General features: G+C 38.0%; 1 protein-coding gene across 3 annotated transcripts in view; it reads right to left on the reverse strand.

Annotated features, from left to right (window-relative positions):
• SLC25A14 (solute carrier family 25 member 14) overlaps nt 1–17,926 on the reverse strand; it is a 32,488-nt gene extending 14,562 nt beyond the window's left edge. The window contains exons 1-7 of one of the 3 annotated variants that reach the window (XM_047716589.1): nt 17,859–17,926; nt 17,071–17,224; nt 11,686–11,779; nt 10,238–10,385; nt 7,219–7,313; nt 5,679–5,764; nt 1,195–1,290 (exon numbers count right to left, since the gene is read on the reverse strand). In XM_047716589.1, coding sequence (XP_047572545.1) covers nt 1,195–1,290; nt 5,679–5,764; nt 7,219–7,313; nt 10,238–10,385; nt 11,686–11,779; nt 17,071–17,202 — 651 coding nt within the window. In that variant the 5' untranslated portion in view covers nt 17,203–17,224; nt 17,859–17,926. Of the gene's footprint in view, nt 1–1,194; nt 1,291–5,678; nt 5,765–7,218; nt 7,314–10,237; nt 10,386–11,685; nt 11,780–16,693; nt 16,941–17,070; nt 17,225–17,319; nt 17,412–17,858 lie in introns of those variants that run through there. The other 2 variants (XM_047716588.1, XM_047716590.1) reach the window with 2 other exon arrangements.
• Between the last annotated feature and the right edge of the window lie 1,400 nt (nt 17,927–19,326).

The raw sequence follows: 19,326 nt of genomic DNA on the forward strand, positions 1-19,326 counted from the left end.
AGCATGATTAATTGTGGGACAACCTAACATGTGCTTCTTGCTGTGATGAAATATGAAATATAGAGTGTCACCTATGAAGTTTTCTTAGCAAAATGTTTAACATGAAACTAATCAAGCCAACAGACCTAACTTCCAGTTTGCAGGAAATACAAGGGAAATATTCTGTAAAGAAACTTGGCCTGGTATCATCAATAAGGGAAAATTGAATATAAACTGGGGGTTAGGTATTAGGGACTTGTTAATTTTCTTAGGTGTGACAATGATATTGTTATTATGTATTGCTATGTAGGAAAATGTCCTCATTCTTAGGAGATGCATAATGAACTATTTAGTAGAGTACCATGATGTGGGAAACTTCCTTTCAAATAGTTTAGCAAATTCCCCCCCAAAACACACAAATGTGTGTGTTTACTGTGTATACACATACACACAGATAAAGCAAATATAGTCAGACTGTAACAGTCATTCAATCTGGGTATGTTCTGTTCTTTCAATTCTTCTATATCTGAAAATTTTTATAGGAAGTTGAGGGAAAATATAAAGGAAGAAAAAAAAACAAAGCTTTCTTCTTTAATAGCCTATTAATGGATTTCCCATTCTACTTCCCTCTGCATATTCTACTAGGAGTCTTACTTAGTATTACAATACTAGGTGATTAAAATAAGATAAAAAGCTATAGGAACAACAATAAAAAAGGAGTAGAGATAAAAGACTGGAAGATAATATGACAAAATGCTAATAGTAATTATCTCTAGCTAGTAAGACTACTGGATTTTTTTTCTCTTTTATAGACCTGAAAGTTTTACAGTACAATTTTTATTTTATAAGGTTAAAAAAAGTCGTTTTGGGTAAGCAGAGACTATCATAAACATATACTGCTGTGTTAGTACAAAACTAGCAAAATATATAGTGAAGAACTAAATTCACTGTGAATTTGAATAAACCAAAGGACTACCTCAAATAATATAATAACCTTCTCTCACACAACCCCCAAACATTAAGCAAAAATAAAGACAACTGGTAAGTTTTGGTCCTTTCATTGGTGATAAGAGGTTTCCTACCTTATCTTCTGGGTTACCAAGAATCTTAAACAGTGTAAGATGACAATTCATAATTTTATTGCTTTACATAAGAAGTATTCTTTGCAAAGTATAGGAAATGAGCATAAAACAATACCAGGAAAAGAGTACTCACCCTCCACAGACCCCTGGTACCTTCTTGTTGGTATATATCGATGAAGCTGCCAATCATGCTGCCTTGGAACAAGCTCCCCTGAGCTTGCATTCGAATCTAAAATAAGAAGATTCTTATTCTCTGTTTTAACAGAGACCAAAATGAGATGTTACACTCATTTAAAATAAAGAAAACAGAATTTGGGAATTATCAGAAATATTACCCTGCTATTATGATGAAACTAATGACAAACTATATATTTTAAAAATGTAATTTGTGTCAAAATATATTTTATAAAAATTATTTTCATCAGCCTCACATTCCTTATACTAAGTCCATCAATTCTGGAGTTGAAAGAAAATTTGTGGGAAAGAACGAACAAGTACTCAATGTGGGCAGAAAATAATTCATTTAAAATGATAATAGTTTATGGCGCGCCTGGGTGGCTCAGTGGGTTAAAGCCTCTGCCTTCTGCTCACATCATGATCCCAGGGTCCTGGGATCGAACCCCACATCGAGCTCTCTGCTCAGCAGAGAGCCTGCTTCCCTTCCTCTCTCTCTGCCTGCCTCTCTGCCTACTTGTGATCTCTGTCTATCAAATAAATAAATTAAATTTTAAAAAATATATAAAAAAATAAAATAAAACGATAATAGTTTAGTAAAAAACTAGAAACAATCTGCATGTCTAAAAGAAAAACAAAGGACTGGTTGCATAAATTATGATATGTCCATTTAAGGGAATAAAATGCAGCCATAAAATTTTATTGTAGAATATCTGTTCATATTGGGAAATGTCAATAATTAACTGCTAAATAGAAAAAGCGTGTTGCAGAGCAGTATGCATGATATGTCATTTTTTTTTATTTTTTTATTTATTTGACAGAGAGAGATCACAAGTAGACAGAGAGGCAGGCAGAGAGAGAGAGAGGGAAGCAGGCTCCCTGCTGAGCAGAGAGCCCGATGCGGGACTCGATCCCAGGACCCTGAGATCATGACCTGAGCCGAAGGCAGCGGCTTAACCCACTGAGCCACCCAGGCGCCCTGATATGTCATTTTTATTAAAAACATGTAAACTGGGCGCCTGGGTGGCTCAGTGGGTTGAGCCGCTGCCTTCGGCTCAGGTCATGATCTCAGGGTCCTGGGATCGAGTCCCGCATCGGGCTCTCTGCTCAGCAGGGAGCCTGCTTCCCTCTCTCTCTCTGCCTACCTCTCTGTCTACTTGTGATCTCTGTCAAATAAATAAATAAAATCTTTAAAAAAAAAAAAACATGTAAACTGATGGGATGCTTCACTGACTCAGTTGGTAGAGCATGAGACTTTTTTTATACATTTTTTTAAAGATTTATTTATTTGAGAGAGAATTGCCTATGTGCATTAGCAGGGGTAGGTGGAGACAGAGAGAGTGCAAGAATTTCAAGCAGCCTTCCTGCTGAGCACAGAGCCTGACATGGGGCTCCATCCCACCACCCTGAGATCATGACCTGAGCATAAATCAAGAGTTGAATGCTTAAACGACTGAGCCACCCAGGTACTCTAAGCATGCAACTCTTTATCTCAGGGTTGTGAGTTCAGCCCCATATTGGGTGTAGAGATTACTTAAAAATAAAATCTTTCGGGACACCTGGGCCGCTCAGTCAGTTAGGCCTCTGCCTTTGGCTCAGGTCATGATCCTAGGGTCCTGAGATAAAGCCCCAACAGGGATCCTATTTCTCCTTCTCCCTATGCTGTTCCCCTGCTTGGGCTCTCTCTCTCTCAAATAAATAAAATCTTTTAAAAAAAATAAAATCTTTAAAAAAATATGATGTAAACTTAAAAATATGCACAGCAAAGAGACTGGATGAACATATACACACCCAAATGCAGACAGTGGTTTAAGTCTGAGTAACAAGACAAGTGGACATTTTCTTCTTTTGTGTTTTTCTCCTGCCTTCCACTTTTTTCTACATTGAACACACATTCTTTATGTAATTATTAATAGCAAAAAAGTTTTAAGATATAATTTCATGCTTACAAGACTTTAAATTGAATTCTATTTGTAAAAAGCATGATCACTGTAGTCCGCAAAGTAGCCTTTGAGAGGTGAAAGAAAATAAAGCTAACATTAAAAAGCCCTGAAAGATCTGGTACAATTTCCAACTGACTGCACACATAAAATCATAGTAGTAAGTCACTAAATACTAGTGGCCCAAACGTGGGCCTGATTTTCATGATGTGCAACTCTAGGTTTCAAAAAATGTCTTTGGGAAATCATGAAACAGCATGTTTTTATGTGGAAAGTCAATTGCTACTAAGAGTTTTGAAATAAAAACCTAAACTCAATTAAAATGGAAACTACAAATATCCTAAGTAGGAGACTTAGTGAAGGAGGTGATTCCTGAGCAGGACTGGGACTACGGTAAGGTGGGGCACTTTCCTCTGGCACAAACGTAGGAGGGGCACTCAAAAAACCTCAGTAATCCAGATAAATAATAATACAATATTTCAAAACATGAAATTTATGCACAAAACCCACAATGAACCAAATATTAAACTGTAGTTAACTAAAGATAGGATCCAAAAGGGTGAGATTCAGGTGAGGTGAGATGAATTATACAAAATATTGGTATTTTATTCATCATGAGTAGTTTGCATTCACTTTAGTTTTTTAAAAATATTGCATAAAAATGTTATTTCTCTTAATTACTGAGTTTTTTGTGTCCCCTTCCATTTTGCATCCAAGGGGAATACCTCACTTGTCTCATCCTAGTCCTGTCCCTGTTCCTGAGCAGATTTGAAGGATAAATTCACAAAGGGGGAAAAGACATTACAGTCAGAAAGAGAGCTACATAAACAAAGGCAAGGAAGTGACACATAATATATCAGAGAAAGAGTTGTCCAGGGATATGTGAGAGGACTGAACAGCTCAACTGTGATTATAGATCCTATATTGGTACTATCACCATCTAAGTTTGGATTCTCTCCATCCCCAGCACCCTCAGCCCTACCAAGGTATAAGAAAGGAAAAAGGAGATTATAGCATTGGTCAATGGTAATAATCATACCAGGCAGGTCTGAGGGACAGGAAATTAAAGCAAATCATTTAGGTGATTAAATTGAGGATCCAGATAGAAGAAAAGAAGCTTTAGGGAGTTAAGTATTATTCTTGAAAAGGTCAAGTGTAATTATATTGCAAATGTTGTGGACTTTTAGGATACAATCAGTTCTCTTCATAAATACTTGCTCTGTACATCTAAAGTGATATAAAAATTCTGTAGCTACATTACTCTCAGTTTAACCCAGAAAGATCATTTCATATCTTTTCCCCATCAACCATCACTGGTTTCTTTCATGTGTGCTGTGTTTCAAGTCACTTTCTCGGTTCTTAAAATTCTCTGAATTGCAATAGATCTCTCTTTCACTAACCTAGTCACCTATGGTTTCGAATAAATACAGCACATGTCCTCTTTTCTCACATGCCCGCTAAAATAAATGTCAAAAACTCAGGATCCTCTCAGACATTATAATCATATATTTAGTGCTTTTAATTAATCATAAATTTAAGTAAGTTATTAACTATGTAGAAAATGTGTACCACGAGATAAAATGAATGCTAATATTATTAAATGTTTCATCTTGTGTTTTGATAAAATCTGAAAGGAGGTCACATATTGCATGGAGCATTGGGTGCTATATGTAAACAACAAATCTTGGAACACTACATCAAAAACTAATGACGGACTGTATGGTGACTAAAATAACAACATCATCATCATCATCATCATAAAAGAAAAAATCTGAAAGAAATTGAATTATATTTTTAAAAATCAACACCATTAACCTATGCTATTCTAGTTCTGAATTCAAAATAATCCCAGCACAGACCAAAATATACCATTTTAAAGCCAAATCTCACCCTTAATGGAAATATAGGTAAGACAAGAAAAGACATATGCATTACAGACTAAGGTACCTCAATTAGCCATTAAAGGAGGCTCCTCCAAAAGCTATATTTTGATTTATCCCTTTGTCTGGTACCCCAGATTACACCTCAGCTCAATATACCATACTAAGATTTGAAGTGGGTGGAGAATATGGCTTTCTTTTGTAAAGTGGAGAAAGAACTATTAAAAACAAAAATTCTCTTATCAATTTTCGAAGAAGACAAATGGAAGTAAGGGATCTGGAAACTGATTGCCTTAAAATTGCATCGCCCTTGGAAACAATCTTATAAGGGTTTACATACTCTAAAGACCAACGGATTAATGCATATCATAATGAATTGACTACTATTTACTGAGCACCTACTATCTACCAAGTATGATAGGCAGTTTACATATATTATCTCTAATCCTAAACCTTATGCAGTGGGTAAGTACTTACAAATGAGGAAACCAAGGCTTAAAGCAGTTATTTGCCCAAGGTTTTACAGCAGTGACAGAGTGGAGCCCTAAACCCAAATCTGACTCAAAGTTCATGCTCTTTCCATAACACTTGGTATACATCTAATGCTACCAGCCCTTTCTTACCTTTAGTACATCAGTGGGATTGGCTATAGTGGAAGATATCACTCCTGACACTACTCCACAGATCATATTAATTAGAAGAGTTTCATCTGTAAAAAGGAAAAAAAGTTTGTTTGTACCAAGTACCAGTTTTGAAGAACAGAATACTCATATATCAGAGGAAAGGAACCCCAAGCAGACAAATGACTAAGAAATGAACCACAAAGCTAACGAAGCTAAAGAAACTCAAATATTTCTAGATCAAAGGGTGCCTGGGTAGCTCAGTCAGTTAAGCATCCGCCTTCAGCTCAGGTCATGATCTCAGGGTCTGGGGATCAAGCCCCACATCAGGCTCTCTGCTCAGCAGGGAGCCTGCTTCTCCCTCCCTTGCTCCCCCTGCTTGTGCTCTCTGTGAAATAAATAAATAAAATCTTAAAAAAATTCTAGATCCCAAATCAGTACTGAAACATAAGTCATTACTTTTTTAAAAAGTGTTTCTAAAAGACACTGGAACATGTCCTATTATTCTATATACAGCAACTGCCAGTAACCCACATAAATTCGGAATGTAGTATTTCTTCTTCAATCATTTCAAATACCTAAAGAAAATTCTTTTGTCTTTTTCTGGAGACTCATCAACTCTAAAGACTTAGGAAACAAATGTTAAAAATAAAAACTTATGTGTTAACAGAAAAAAATTACCTAAATATTAATTTTGACTGGCTTTGATATCTACTAGCTTCTATTTATTTAAAGAAGATTCTGTAGACATATATGAAAAACCAGTCATTTGAAACTAAATCTGCTCAGCCAAAAGGGGAAAAAAAAGAAACCACAGAGCATAATGTTCTAAAATGAAAATTCTATCTTCACCATGCCTCCTTACCATGAAGAGCCTACAAATAGAAACTAGGTAAACCCAAGTGAAGCATCTGTGAAAGGAAATTATTTTAGGAAGCGAACCCTTCAGAATCCTCAAAGAGGCTCCAGAAAAAGTCAATTTAGGACAATACAGTAATTCAAAGGACATTACTAATCAAAAGTCTCTCCAGCTATCCTCAACTATGCAAAAGCCCTAGGCCTGGGGTAAAATACCATTTAGTATGGTATCAAGCTGGAAAAGCTGCAGCAGCCCATTTAGAGACATATGATAATGCTGAATGTGGGTAAGGTGGCCGCAGGTACAACAGAATCTAGAATAGTCTAAAATTCCTCCATCTAATATAGCTTATCAAAATGGGCAGCTAGAGAATTGCTTATAGCTAAAGTTCTTTTGTTGATGAGGACAGCATTAATTTTCTGGACAAACTTACCCATGTTCCCTCTGTGATGAGCAGAAGACTTTTTTTTTTCTTTGATAGGAAAAGGGAAAAACTTAAAGAGCAGGTTTCTCTAACCCATCTATCACCTCTGCAAGGATTAATCCCAAATCAATTAGAGCTTGCTTTGTCCTTACAATAACTGCCACCCACTCTCAGGCATCTCATGACTCACGCTTCTCAGTAAGCATGATTTCAATAATTCCTCTGAGTATTACCCCAAAAGAGAATGAGTCTATACTGACCTTCTAAACGTTCTACAAATAATCTCTTCAAGCTTTGGTAAATGCCAATTTTAATGGTGCCATATGATGCCTGTCTTAGTAAGGCAGGGGCAATTCTGCCAAAAAAGAAAGTAAGAAAAAATCAATTATACTCAACATGTACTTGTAGATTATACATAACTAGATAGTTTACTCATTTCCATTACTCACCTCATTCCACCCAACTACATCAGAATATGCATTTTTTCAAGCACCCATGGAACATTCACCGAGAGAGCACATTTGGATTATAAAACAAACCTCAACAAATTTAAAAGAAGTGAAGTCAAATAGAGTATGTTCTCTGACCATAACGGAATTAAACTAGAAATCAATAAGGAAAATCCTCAAACACTTGGAAATTAAACAACACATTTCTAAACAATCCATGGTTCATAAGAACTCTCAAAGGAAATTTTAAAAATACATAGAACTAAACAAAAATGAAAATTCAACCTATTAAAATATGTAGGATACAGCCAAAGCAGTGCTGAGAGGGAAATTTATGGCACAAAATGCTTACATTAGAAACGAGGGAAAGTCTTGGGCAACCTCTGGGGTCCCTTCCCTCTTTAGGAGATTTGTGCTATCATTTTACTATCACTCAATAAACTTTGCTTTGCTGCCCACCAAAGAAAAAGAAGAAAAGAATAGAGAAAGAGAGAGAGGAAGAGTCTCAAATCAATAATCTAAGTCCCTAACTCAAGAAATTAGAAAAAGAAGAGCAAAGTAAACCCAAACCAAGCAGAAGGGGAGGAAATAATAAAGAGCATAAATTAATAAAATTAAAAACAGAAAAAGAGAGAAATATCAATAAAACAAAATGCTCTTTTGAAAAAATCAGTATCAGGTATGAAATAGACAGTACTATAAATTCTGCAGCCATTAAAAGGATAATAAGGTAATGCTATAAACGACTTTATGCTCATAAATTCCAACAACTCAGAAGAAATGGACTAATTCCTCAAAAACTACAAACCACCAAAACTTAAAATGAAATAGATAAAAATACGGGAATCATCAAAAAAGATGAAATAAACTGAACAGTCTCATAACCATTAAAACATTTTAATTCATAATTCAAAAGTTCCCAAAAAGGAAACCTCCAGGCCCAGATAATTTCACTGAGGAATTCTACCAAGCATTTAAAAAATCAACACCAGGGGCTCCTGGGTGGCTCAGTCATTAAGTGTCTGTCTTTGACTCAGGTCATGATCCCAGGGTCCTGGGATCAAGCCCTGCATCAGGCTCCCTGCTCAGCGGGATGCCTGCTTCTCCCCCTCTCTCTCTCTCCCTGCTTGTGTTCCCTCTCTTGCTATCTCTCTGTTAAATAAATAAATAAAATCTTTTTTAAAAAATCAACACCAGTCTTACACAATCCTTCCAGAAAAAAAAGAGAATGTTTCCCAATTCATTTTTTTTTTAATTTCTTTTCAGCGTAACAGTATTCATTGTTCCCAATTCATTTTATGAGGTTAGTATTACCCTGATACCAAAACCGGACAAAAAGAATACAAAAACAGAAAAACTATATGCCAGCATCTCTCAGAAATTTGGATGCAAAAATCCTTAACAAAATATTAGCAAACCAAATCTAGCAGTGTAGAAAAAGAAGTATACACAATTATTCACCTCATGGAGAATTTTTTTAAATTTATTTTTTGGGGGAGTTATATGGTATCATTTATTTTTATTAAATTCTTTTTTAATTTAAATTCAAGTAATTAATATACATTATATTACTAGTTTCAGAGGTAGAGTTCAATGATTCATCAGTGTTATATAATAACCAGTCCTCAATACATCACGTGTCCTCTTTAATGTTCATCATCCAGGTACCCTATCCCCTCCCCAACCCCCTCACAGAGGTTTTTTAAAAGATTTTTTTTTATTTGACAGAGATCACAAGTAGGCAGAGGGGCAGGTGGGGCGGGGGAACAGGCTCCCACATAGCAGAGAGCCCCAGTGCGGGCCTCGATCCTAGGACCCTGAAATCATGACCTGAGCTGGAGGGAGAAGCTTTAACCCACTGAGCTACCCAGGCGCCCACGGAGGTTTTTTTTTTAAAAAATCAGCCTTACTTCCTCACAGTTGTAGATACATCTTTAATCTATCAAGGAGGTACCAGAGCCAAGATTTCACCCTATTTAAGTTCTGCTTATAAACTGAAGACATTCTCACTCATACCTCCTCTGAGATTCTTCCAAATTGCAGAACTATACTTTAGTAGTTATAAATAGAAAGACGACAGCAGCTTGGATGGTTCTGATTTTTAAAATGATGACTAAATATGCCTATTTCTGACATTATTGCTTGCTATTAGAAAAAAATAATCTTGTGATCATCCATGCTGATTCAAGAACAAGGTGAAACAGTTGATCCATGATTCACTAGCTTCAGGATGTATTACTTGATTTTTTTCCCTAAGAAAATTCTCTTTTAAAACTAAGTCTAACACAGGTTAATAATAAAATTGATGTCCATTCTCTGAGCAATAAACTGGTAACCTGAATGCAGGAGTGACCTAGGAAACTGGCAGCAGATACATGAGAAAACCACAAACCTACAGCTAATTAAAAGTTGACAAATAGATGGGTCTCCCTCTCTCTCATTCTGCATTTCATGTTTAAACTGCCAGAAGAGTATTTATTTAAAGAGGAAATTTTTAAAAGAACTGAGTATTTGGCAACTCAGGAAGAATATTACAGAAATATATACAGTGAACTGGTGCTGCTATTCACAGTGGCTATCGATGACTCTCAGGAAAACAGGAGAAAGCCAATGCTGCAATGAGATATCCATTTTAAAACGTATCACTTAAAGCCAGATGAACACAAAATCCAAAGCTCAAGACCTGTAAGCAAGTGGAATATAAACTGGCATGTCAATATTGAATTACAAATTGGTATGGTGAATATGAAGGGCACACACTATCAGACAGCTGAAATAAATGGCTTCTTAAAAAGTATTTCCCTTCATGAAGGAAAGAATCCACTCTCACCCAGAATACAGAGCCAATACACCTTCTTCTTTATAGATGCGGAACAAGGCATGAAACATTCCCCGGTATTTTATCTCTTTAAAGCGAACATCAATGCTTTGGCCTTGAACTTGAAGTCGGGTTTTGGTCAGGTCCACAGGGAACGTTCCTATAAAGGAACACACTGATTTATAAGGTTTTCCAAAGACTCACAGTTAAAATTTTGGCCGAATTTAAGTCAATGACAATTTTAAAACATAAGACAAAGTCCTCCTTATAATACAATGGGGGTATCTCTGCTAGAAGTACCACTGTCAGAAGAGTTGTATGTGGTAAAGTAAAATACACTGTACTGTATCTAGGCAGTAGGACTGACCCACAGTATAACTGAAACTGTGATATAAAAAAGTGCTTTAAGATGATCCTAATATACTATAAATACAAAATAATTTAAATGATGTTTTATTCATCTGTAACATACAATTTGGCATTTGTCTCTTCCTCTGCCCACCATCTCATCTACTTCTCCTTCATAAAATCTCCCCAAATTTTCACAACGAAGGTAAGAAAAATGGGACTGCTGTTCCAGGCACCCTTATATACTATTAGAAAGTTTTATGGCTTTTTTTTTCTTTTTTTTTGTTTACAAGAAAAAAATAGTTCCTTAATATTATGAAAGATAATGGCAAAATCTTATTTGGTCTACTCATCTTGGTTCCCAGGTAAGTTGGGACTAATACCAGCACAGTGCTTAGGAAATTTCTTTAACCAACTTCTTTTAGTAAATCAACATACAGAAGTGGTGATTACGTTGACAAAATATGTTCCAGGGAATATTTCGAAGTCTAGAACTAACAAGGTGATTATGTAGCTCTGGTCACTGATGACCTTGATATCGCACCAACACAGTATTTGTCAAGGAAGTCAACAAAGATTAATGGATTAGAGTGACATAAGAATAGTTTAAGAGAGAGAAAATTGTTAAAATGAGAAAACACAATCTGTAGATATTTCAAAATTAAAATCAAATAGCAAAGAATCTAGTTTGATTTTATTAGTCAATTTTCTTCCAAAATCTAACGGAGGTTTGAAAAAAGAACTTTGGATACTTACTAAGAAAGTTATAAACAACTTAGCATTAAGGAAAGACCATTAGTACAAAAATATAGCAGAAACCCCTGTATTAACTAACTCCCTTTATCTTTTTATATTACTGAAGTCTAGAGAAAATAAACAAATCACTAAACTATCAAAAGAGCTTCTTAAGTTCAACTTTTCTTAATTTCATTCACCATACCATTTGTAGTACTTTCTCAGAAAATATTACTTGATGGCTTAAAGATGATAGTTTTTAAAACAAATATAATAAGCTTCTTTTCACTTTTTCTCTAGTTTTCATCAAAAATAACTGTCACCATGAGCTACCATCTATACCACAGAAGCAGATTTGTCAATTTTCACATTCTTACCAAACTCAGCAACAATAGAGGCAAGGCCGCCATATACAAAGGGTTTCCAATTCAGACCAGACATCTCATGGCTTACAGTGGCACTTTTCTGGTGCTAAAAATAAACACAGATCAGAACAAGGCACAAGAGTGAGGAGCATTTGTTAGTGTCTGATCACATTATTTAAACCAACAAAATTGACAAATAAAACAGATGTAGAGGAAAAACCCTACCAAGTGGAATGAAACAAAATGAGGAATCCTGTTTTATGTGCTGGATGATCATGAATGTGTTCTTTACTGCCACTCTGTATGGGTAGGCGTGCAATTCCCTCAAAGATCAACTTGCGCCCTTCATTCTCTCCAGTTTCTTTAATTTTATCATGTCCCCACCCAAAGAAGAGTTTTCAGTCCATCCAGCACAACCAACTTAAACATTCAACTAGAGAATTACAAGTGAAGGAACCTGGTGTTCAAACTATATAGGCTGAGGCATCTCATAAAAGCAGTTCATGGTATTCTGTTACTTTGAATAGGTGCAAAGCAAAGGCTGACTCCCCTCTCAAGTTCTTAGCCCTCTCATCTCTCCACTAAACGTCAGGGTTTTAGTTCATCTAACTACTTCTAGCTATACACAATTTCTCCCCTCAAAGCCCAAGCTAAGTACTTTTTCATCTTCCTTCTGGTTCCCAGAGGAATGAAAACAATATGAATGTCTCTCTTCTGACATTTAACATACACCCATCTAGTAAATTTCTTTTTCCCTGGCCTTTTAAAGCACATACATTCAAATATTGTTTTTCTTTGATGTTCAGACTCCTTAACAATGTATTTCTACTCCCAGCTCCCTTTCCTTCTTCCCCATCCCACCCCCATTACACCTGTCATCTTCAATCTTTTCATTTTTGTTTTTCCTGCCACTCTCTGCTATTTCTCTCTTGGATTTTTTTTTCCATAGCTCCGCCCTTTAGATCAGTGGTTTTCAAATTTAAGGTACACCAAAATGATCTAGAAGGTGAATTAAAACATAGAATGTTGGGCCTCACCCTCAGAGTTTCTGATTAGTGCCCTGGGTTTGGCCTGAGAATATGCAAATTTCCAAATAATGCTGGTGCTTCCACACTTTAAGATCTACTACTGTTCCATGCATCACCTACTAAATCCTGGTCCAGCTGAAAGTAATCTCTTTTAAGATGGACTCTGAGATTTCTTTTAAATTATTCCTTTTCCAGAACTTCACAGTATGTATGCTACTGAATTTCAAATACATCCTCAAGTGCTTTATGGTCAGGAATAAAGACTCAGAAGTCAGACTGCCTAGGTTCAAATCCTGACGCTACTACTTACTCTGTGACCAAGTCACTTAACTACTCCATGCCTGTGTTTTCTGAACCATAAAATGGGGATGATAATAAACACTATCTTATAGGGTTGTTGTGAAAATTAAGTGATACATGTAAAATACCTGGAAAAGTACCTGGCACCCAGTGCAAATATTATTTTTTTTAAGTTTACTTATTTTTTTTTTTAGCAATCTCTACACCCAAAATGGGTTTGAACCCACAATTCCAAGATCAAGGGTCGCACGTTTTCCAACTGAGCCAGCCAGGCACCCTCTATTTCAACTATTAGCTATTATCATTACTACATTTTGGAAAGTACTCAAATTTATATTTTAACAGATATTACTTGCTGCCCACCACCCCCACTGCCCAATCTGAGGTTAGCACCATTGAATCACAGTCTCTTTTTAGGAAAGACAACGTTTGCTTTATTTCCACAAAAGAAAAGCTCTGTAAATAAGCACACATGAACAACTTCCCAAAGAGGACAGTAAACATGCAGACAAATATTTTAGTAAGAGGCCACAAAAATAATTATGGACACTTCCTTTAAGCATAGTGTGATCAGCCAGTCCATCTGATATAGAGTCTGGAATAGATAGCTTTTTTGGAGGAAAGTTGCTGAAAGAAATTCTAAAAAGCAAAGTAGGACTAGGCACTTCAAATACCAGCTGCAGTCTGAAATGAGTCTTAAGTACTAAATATTATTTCATTAACATTTTCGGTTATGAGCACATTTTATTACAATTGATAGTAAAACATGACACACATGGTAAGAGGGTAAGCACAGAAAAACAAGGACCAGGGCATATCCCCTCTCTTAGTCAATGGAGAGGGCATTCCCCCAACCCGACAATTTAGAGATTTACCAAAATAGTCAAGCATTTCAAATGGCTGCTATGCTTCTCTCTAAAAGCTTTCTTTTTACAATTTCTTTCCACTCATCTCATTACAGAGAAAGCCTCTACCAGAACTTTACTACCTGCCACCCAGACTTTCAATAAGGAGGATGTTCCCAGGGTTCAGGGACCAATAATAAATCAGTTAAAGGCAGGGGGCAGAACCATAGTAGGGAACAGAATTTTAGATCAGTCAGCCCAGTGGTTCCTTAATGAAGTTTTCACAATTGAGGTGAAATGAAGAAAATAAGAGCACATAGTGCTTTTTTCTTCAGCCAAATGTGTTTGATTTAAAGGACTATATATTAGGAAATCATGTTCTTCCTCCTGGAGAATTTTTAAAATCACCTTTCCTGTATGAAATGCAGTTGGCAGTTGATTTTTTAGTATTCTTCTTAGCAAAATAAGACTACCTACCTGAATTTGTGCCTCCTCCCCCACACTTTCACTTAAATGTTATTGGTCCATAAAATCCAAAAGTCTAGAGACCACTGGCCAAATTCAATACTGCTACCACTCCCCCATCTGTCAGTAAAATACCCTTTCCTCCATGTTAGGAAAGAATCTTGTTACGAAAAAGTCCTTTATAGCTTTAATTAGGTCTGTTTTTAGACATTCTTTCCTCATACTGAACTAAAAGTCTGCTTTGCTCTAGTTTTCACCCATTTGGGGAGGTAATATTAAACTATTGTTTTTCCCTATTGGGGTTCTTCAAGTATTTAAAGACAGCAAGACAGCTATCATGTTCTCCTACATCTTACCTTTCTCAGTGTAAACATCCACAATAATTTTCATTATTCCCTACATTGTATGTCATTTACTACAGCTGAAAATTGCAGTCACTTCTGCGGAGGCCATATTACACTACTAAAATCATTAAAATGTCAGCTAAAACCTCTAAGTCTTTTACATAAGGCCGTATATATGCATGCATGCCATGTTACATCTATTCCACGGTTGTGCAATGTTTTTTGAACCTTCATTTACTCCCTTCTATATCTTAATTTCAGGTACACAGGATGAGGTTTCTGTTCTAGTTGCCCCATGTTATTTTCTCTCTTAACTAGGTAAGATCCCTGAAGGCAAACACCATGTCTCAGAGTACTTTTCATAAGCCTTGCACAGAATTGGGTAAATACTTGGTTGATTCTAGTGAAATGTCCTTTATCTATGTAGGCAGTGTGTATGAAAAAGATTATGTGACAAATTAGAAAGTTAACTTGCTAGACCTGAGCAATGCTACATACTTTGTACACAACATCTTGTTTTTATTCATCCTCAGAGATTCTCTAATTCTCTTCCCTTGCCTTTTTGTAGAGAATTACTTGTGTGAAAGACCCTAAGCATGCTAAAAAATGCTTTTTACTTCTGGGGGCTATCCCCAGATATGGGTAAAAGGAAAGAAGTCACATCTGTCTTAAAACAGAAATATACTACTTTAAATATTCATCACATAAAGCAGCCAATGAAAAATGTCTTTAAAATGCAAACATGTGTTCTGAAGTCTAAGGAAAATCTGACGGCTTAAAGAGTGAGAAGAATGTCTTAGAACACAAGTTACATAGCACTATGCTATTCCAAATATCTGGTCAGATAAATCTGGGTACTTTTCTCACCTTCTCCTTTAAAAAAGAGTGGGCATTACAGATTCTCAGGCTTGGGAGGTAATAGTAGAGAGAGAAGCAAATATTTATTGAAGGCATACTAATTGTCCAAACCTGCAACATGCTATGGGTATAAACATCATGTTAAAAAAATAAACATAGGTTCTAACATGGGACAATATCTATCATTCGACTTATCTTTCCTGGATAATCAAGGACATTGGGGTGGGGATAAAGTTGTACGAAATATAGTACTTGCCTTTCAATAGCTTATAGGCTGGCAGAAGAAATCAAAGTAGTTCATTAGAGAAAAAAATAAGTACTAAATTATATAGTACAAACTACAAGAGCAGGAGTATGGAAAAGGAGACAATCAGCATGCGCCTGAATAATCTGAAAGGCTTCTGGAGGTGAGGCTTAATTAAAATGGGCCTTCCCAGAGTGCAGGTAGAATCAGGTATAGGTGTAGATAAGGGAGGGTGGAGGAGGAAAACAGGATGAACAGAGACACAAATATGGAAAAAGCACAGCATTTTGAGGCAGGCATCAGTATAGTTTGCTCTGAGAAGGAAGAGGGGAACCTAATGGGAACAGAGAATTCCCTTAACAGACTGAAACAATTATCAGACAAGAAGTACGGTAAGGAAAACGTTACCCTGAAAACCTTAAAACCAAAATGGTGAGAGGGATACTGTAAGTTTTTGAAGAGGGACAGGACATGAGGATATGCCACATTTTAGTTAGGCTACTAGGGCTGCGGCAAGCAGTGGATTACAAATGAGAGGCAAGGAAACTTGCTTAGGATGGTATGAAGTAAAGCAGACAAAGTAAAAGCAGACAACATGTTTGTTGGCAATAAGGTTAGAGATAAACTTCTAAAATGAAAACACAAAGGAATTTGATGATGTAGAGAATGAAGACAAGAGTTCAAAATAACTCCAAGCATACCTAGCCTGGAAAAAACAAGAAAACACCAACAGAGAACTACAAACGTCCCTGCCGTTACCTTGTCTGAGAATCTAATTCATGCTGATAATGGCTATCATCCCCATTAGTTAGCTGAACTGCATTTTAATAGATGCCTTCAATGCCTTGACCTCAAGGAGTGGCAGGGGGTAGAAACTGAAGGGGAGCATCCTTAAACAGCATCCCTCACACTAACACAATGGAGGTGTTTGCTTACTCCGCTTATAATCACGGCCGCCGTTGCAAACTTCACCCTTAGAAAAATTAGGATTATTCCAGGAAAGATACCCATTCACCCTCTGGGTAGCAGGATCTTGCCAGTTCCTCGGCTGTCAGAGCGAGTTCGTGGAGAGAAGGGAGGCGCCTGAAGAAGGCGGCCTCCCAAGGGGGTCGAGGAAGCAGGGTTCAATCGAAGAAGTAAAACCACCGATGCCAGAAGAGTGAAAGACAGGGAAGGGACTCAGCTGAGGGGAGAGAGAGATCAAAGGACCGTTAAGCCCCTCCCAGGCCGGGAACCAGGCCAGCCCGGCCCCGCGCGGCCTGGCGCGGCCCAGCCCCGCTCCCCTGCCTGGAAGTCCAGGAGCTCCCCCTCACCTGCTCAGGCTCATCGGACGACTGGGAAGCCGAGGCTCCCACAGTCGGAAACGCCACCGCAATGCCAACCCGGAAGCATTGAGACCAACGGAAGTAACCAAGTCGTCGCCCCGGCAACGGTGGCACAGGCATTCCAACACCACCTCCTCAAAGCCTAAAAAAGAAGGCGCGAAATGAGAGGTGGGAACGACAGGGGTCTTAACGGAGAAGTCGAGCCGGCTTCGGGTGCAAAGACACAGAAACGGCAACCTTTTGGGAGGTGTAGGGAGAGAGAGCTAAGGCGTGAGAATTTGGCAGCTTCTGCAGCTCACATACTCGCCAGTCGGGGGCAGAGATGTCGCCTGGTTACCTTGTCACCATCCACCACGAGCGTACGAGGGCTAGGAAAGGGGCGGGAGTTAAGAAGCTAGCCGCCAACCAACCTAAGAGTGACGCGAAGGGCGGGGCAAACGTAGTGAATGGGTGGAGCGGGACGCCTGCGCGCAAAGTACGAAAAAGGAGGGAAAGTGAGGGGGCGGGGCAGAGGACTTAAAAGTAGGAAAACGAGGGAAAGGAGTGGAACGGTATTTAATGAGGTGCTCGAAGGCGGAAAGAAAATAAAGATCAAGTAAATAAACCGTGGCAGCGAATGGGCGCCAGGTATTTGGGGCTGAGGAATCAGACTCAGGCTCTGTACTAAAAGCACACAAGGGAAGAAAAAACAGATTGGAAACGGAGACCATAAAAACTTAGATATCATGAATCTAAAGAGTAGAAAAGCTAAAGGGGGAGTCCAAATAAATCCATACCTCACAATCAGCCAGAAAATGACGAGCAAGCCCGACGTCCGCTTTCTGGCTCCAGCACCTGGGGACCGGAAGGAATGTTTGCAAAGCACTCTGGGTAATTCTGTTGCCCAATGGGCTACATTTGATTTTTAAGCCGCTCACGCGAAGGCTCCATAATCACGCGAGACACGAAGGTTCCATAATCACGCGAGACGCGAAGGCTCCATAACCACGCGAGAATGTGAAATAACACAGTGTGCGTGTTGAGTGTAAGTAAAAGTGGGTCAATGCAAGGCAATGACCCTAAATTATTGTTGAATTAATAAATATTTGGAGTACTTTGTTCCGAAAAGATTTTTCTCGTCTTAGTTAACACTTGGGGTTTTCCTCCCATTAAAAAATTTCTTCAGGGGGCACCTGGGTGGCTCAGTGGGTTAAGCCTCTGCCTTGGGCTCAGGTCATGATCTCAGGGTACTGGAATCGAGTCCCGCATTGGGCTCTCTGCTCAGCAGGGAGCCTGCTTCCCTCTCTCTCTGCCTGCCTCTCTGCTTACTTGTGATCTCTGTCTGTCAAATAAATAAATAAAATCTTAAAAAAAAATTTCTTCAGGCGGCGCACATATTACCGGATGTGGAATGCTTACCAAGGACAGTGCCGAGAGCTTCATGTGCAGACAACTACTCCATGAGATAGGTACTATTATTTTCCCCTTTGATAGATGAGAAAACTGAGATCTTAAAAGAGTAACTCAGTATTGGCAGGGCTGGGACTCAAATTTAGGTCTGACTTCAGAGCTTTGGCTCTTAACTGTCATGCTATACGGCTCTCCACTTTAATAGTACCCTCGTTACCTTCAGAAACTTTCTTACTAAAAATAGATAATATAAAAACATGTACATGCCTTCTGAAATGCGAATTCCCTTCAGTTTACATCTCAGCAAAGCACTCCTTTCCAGCCAAAAAGGGCTGTAGCTTAGAGTTCTTCTTACTTGGAAGAACTGTATTCTCCATGTGAATTTTATGTCTCCAGCTGTGTCCTGGTCCTGTCCCTCACATGCAAGTCACTGAACTTTATACAATTAAGGCTTTCTCTGTGAGCAAATCACTGTCTTAACTTTTCTACAAGACTGCACTTTTGCCTCCTCAGCCATTGCCACCACCAGCTAATCTCACTGACCACCCACAAAAACTTTGTTAAAAGCAGCTTCATTTTCAGATGACTTATTTTTTTTAAAGATTTTCTTTATTTATTTGAGAGTGAGAGAGAGCATGAGAGGGGAGAAGGTCAGAGGGAGAAGCAGACTCCCCATGGAGCTGGGAGCCCCATGCGGGACTCAATCCGGGGACTCAAGGATCCTGACCTGGGCCGAAGGCAGTAGCTTAACCAACTGAGCCACCCAGGCGGCCAGATGACTTATTTTTAAAGTTCTACAATAGATGCATTAAAAGGAGTATTTGTAGAAACATAAACACATACCATACTTTTACT

The sequence above is a fragment of the Lutra lutra genome, chromosome X (assembly GCF_902655055.1).
Source record: "Lutra lutra chromosome X, mLutLut1.2, whole genome shotgun sequence".
NCBI classification, from domain to species: Eukaryota; Metazoa; Chordata; class Mammalia; order Carnivora; family Mustelidae; genus Lutra; species Lutra lutra.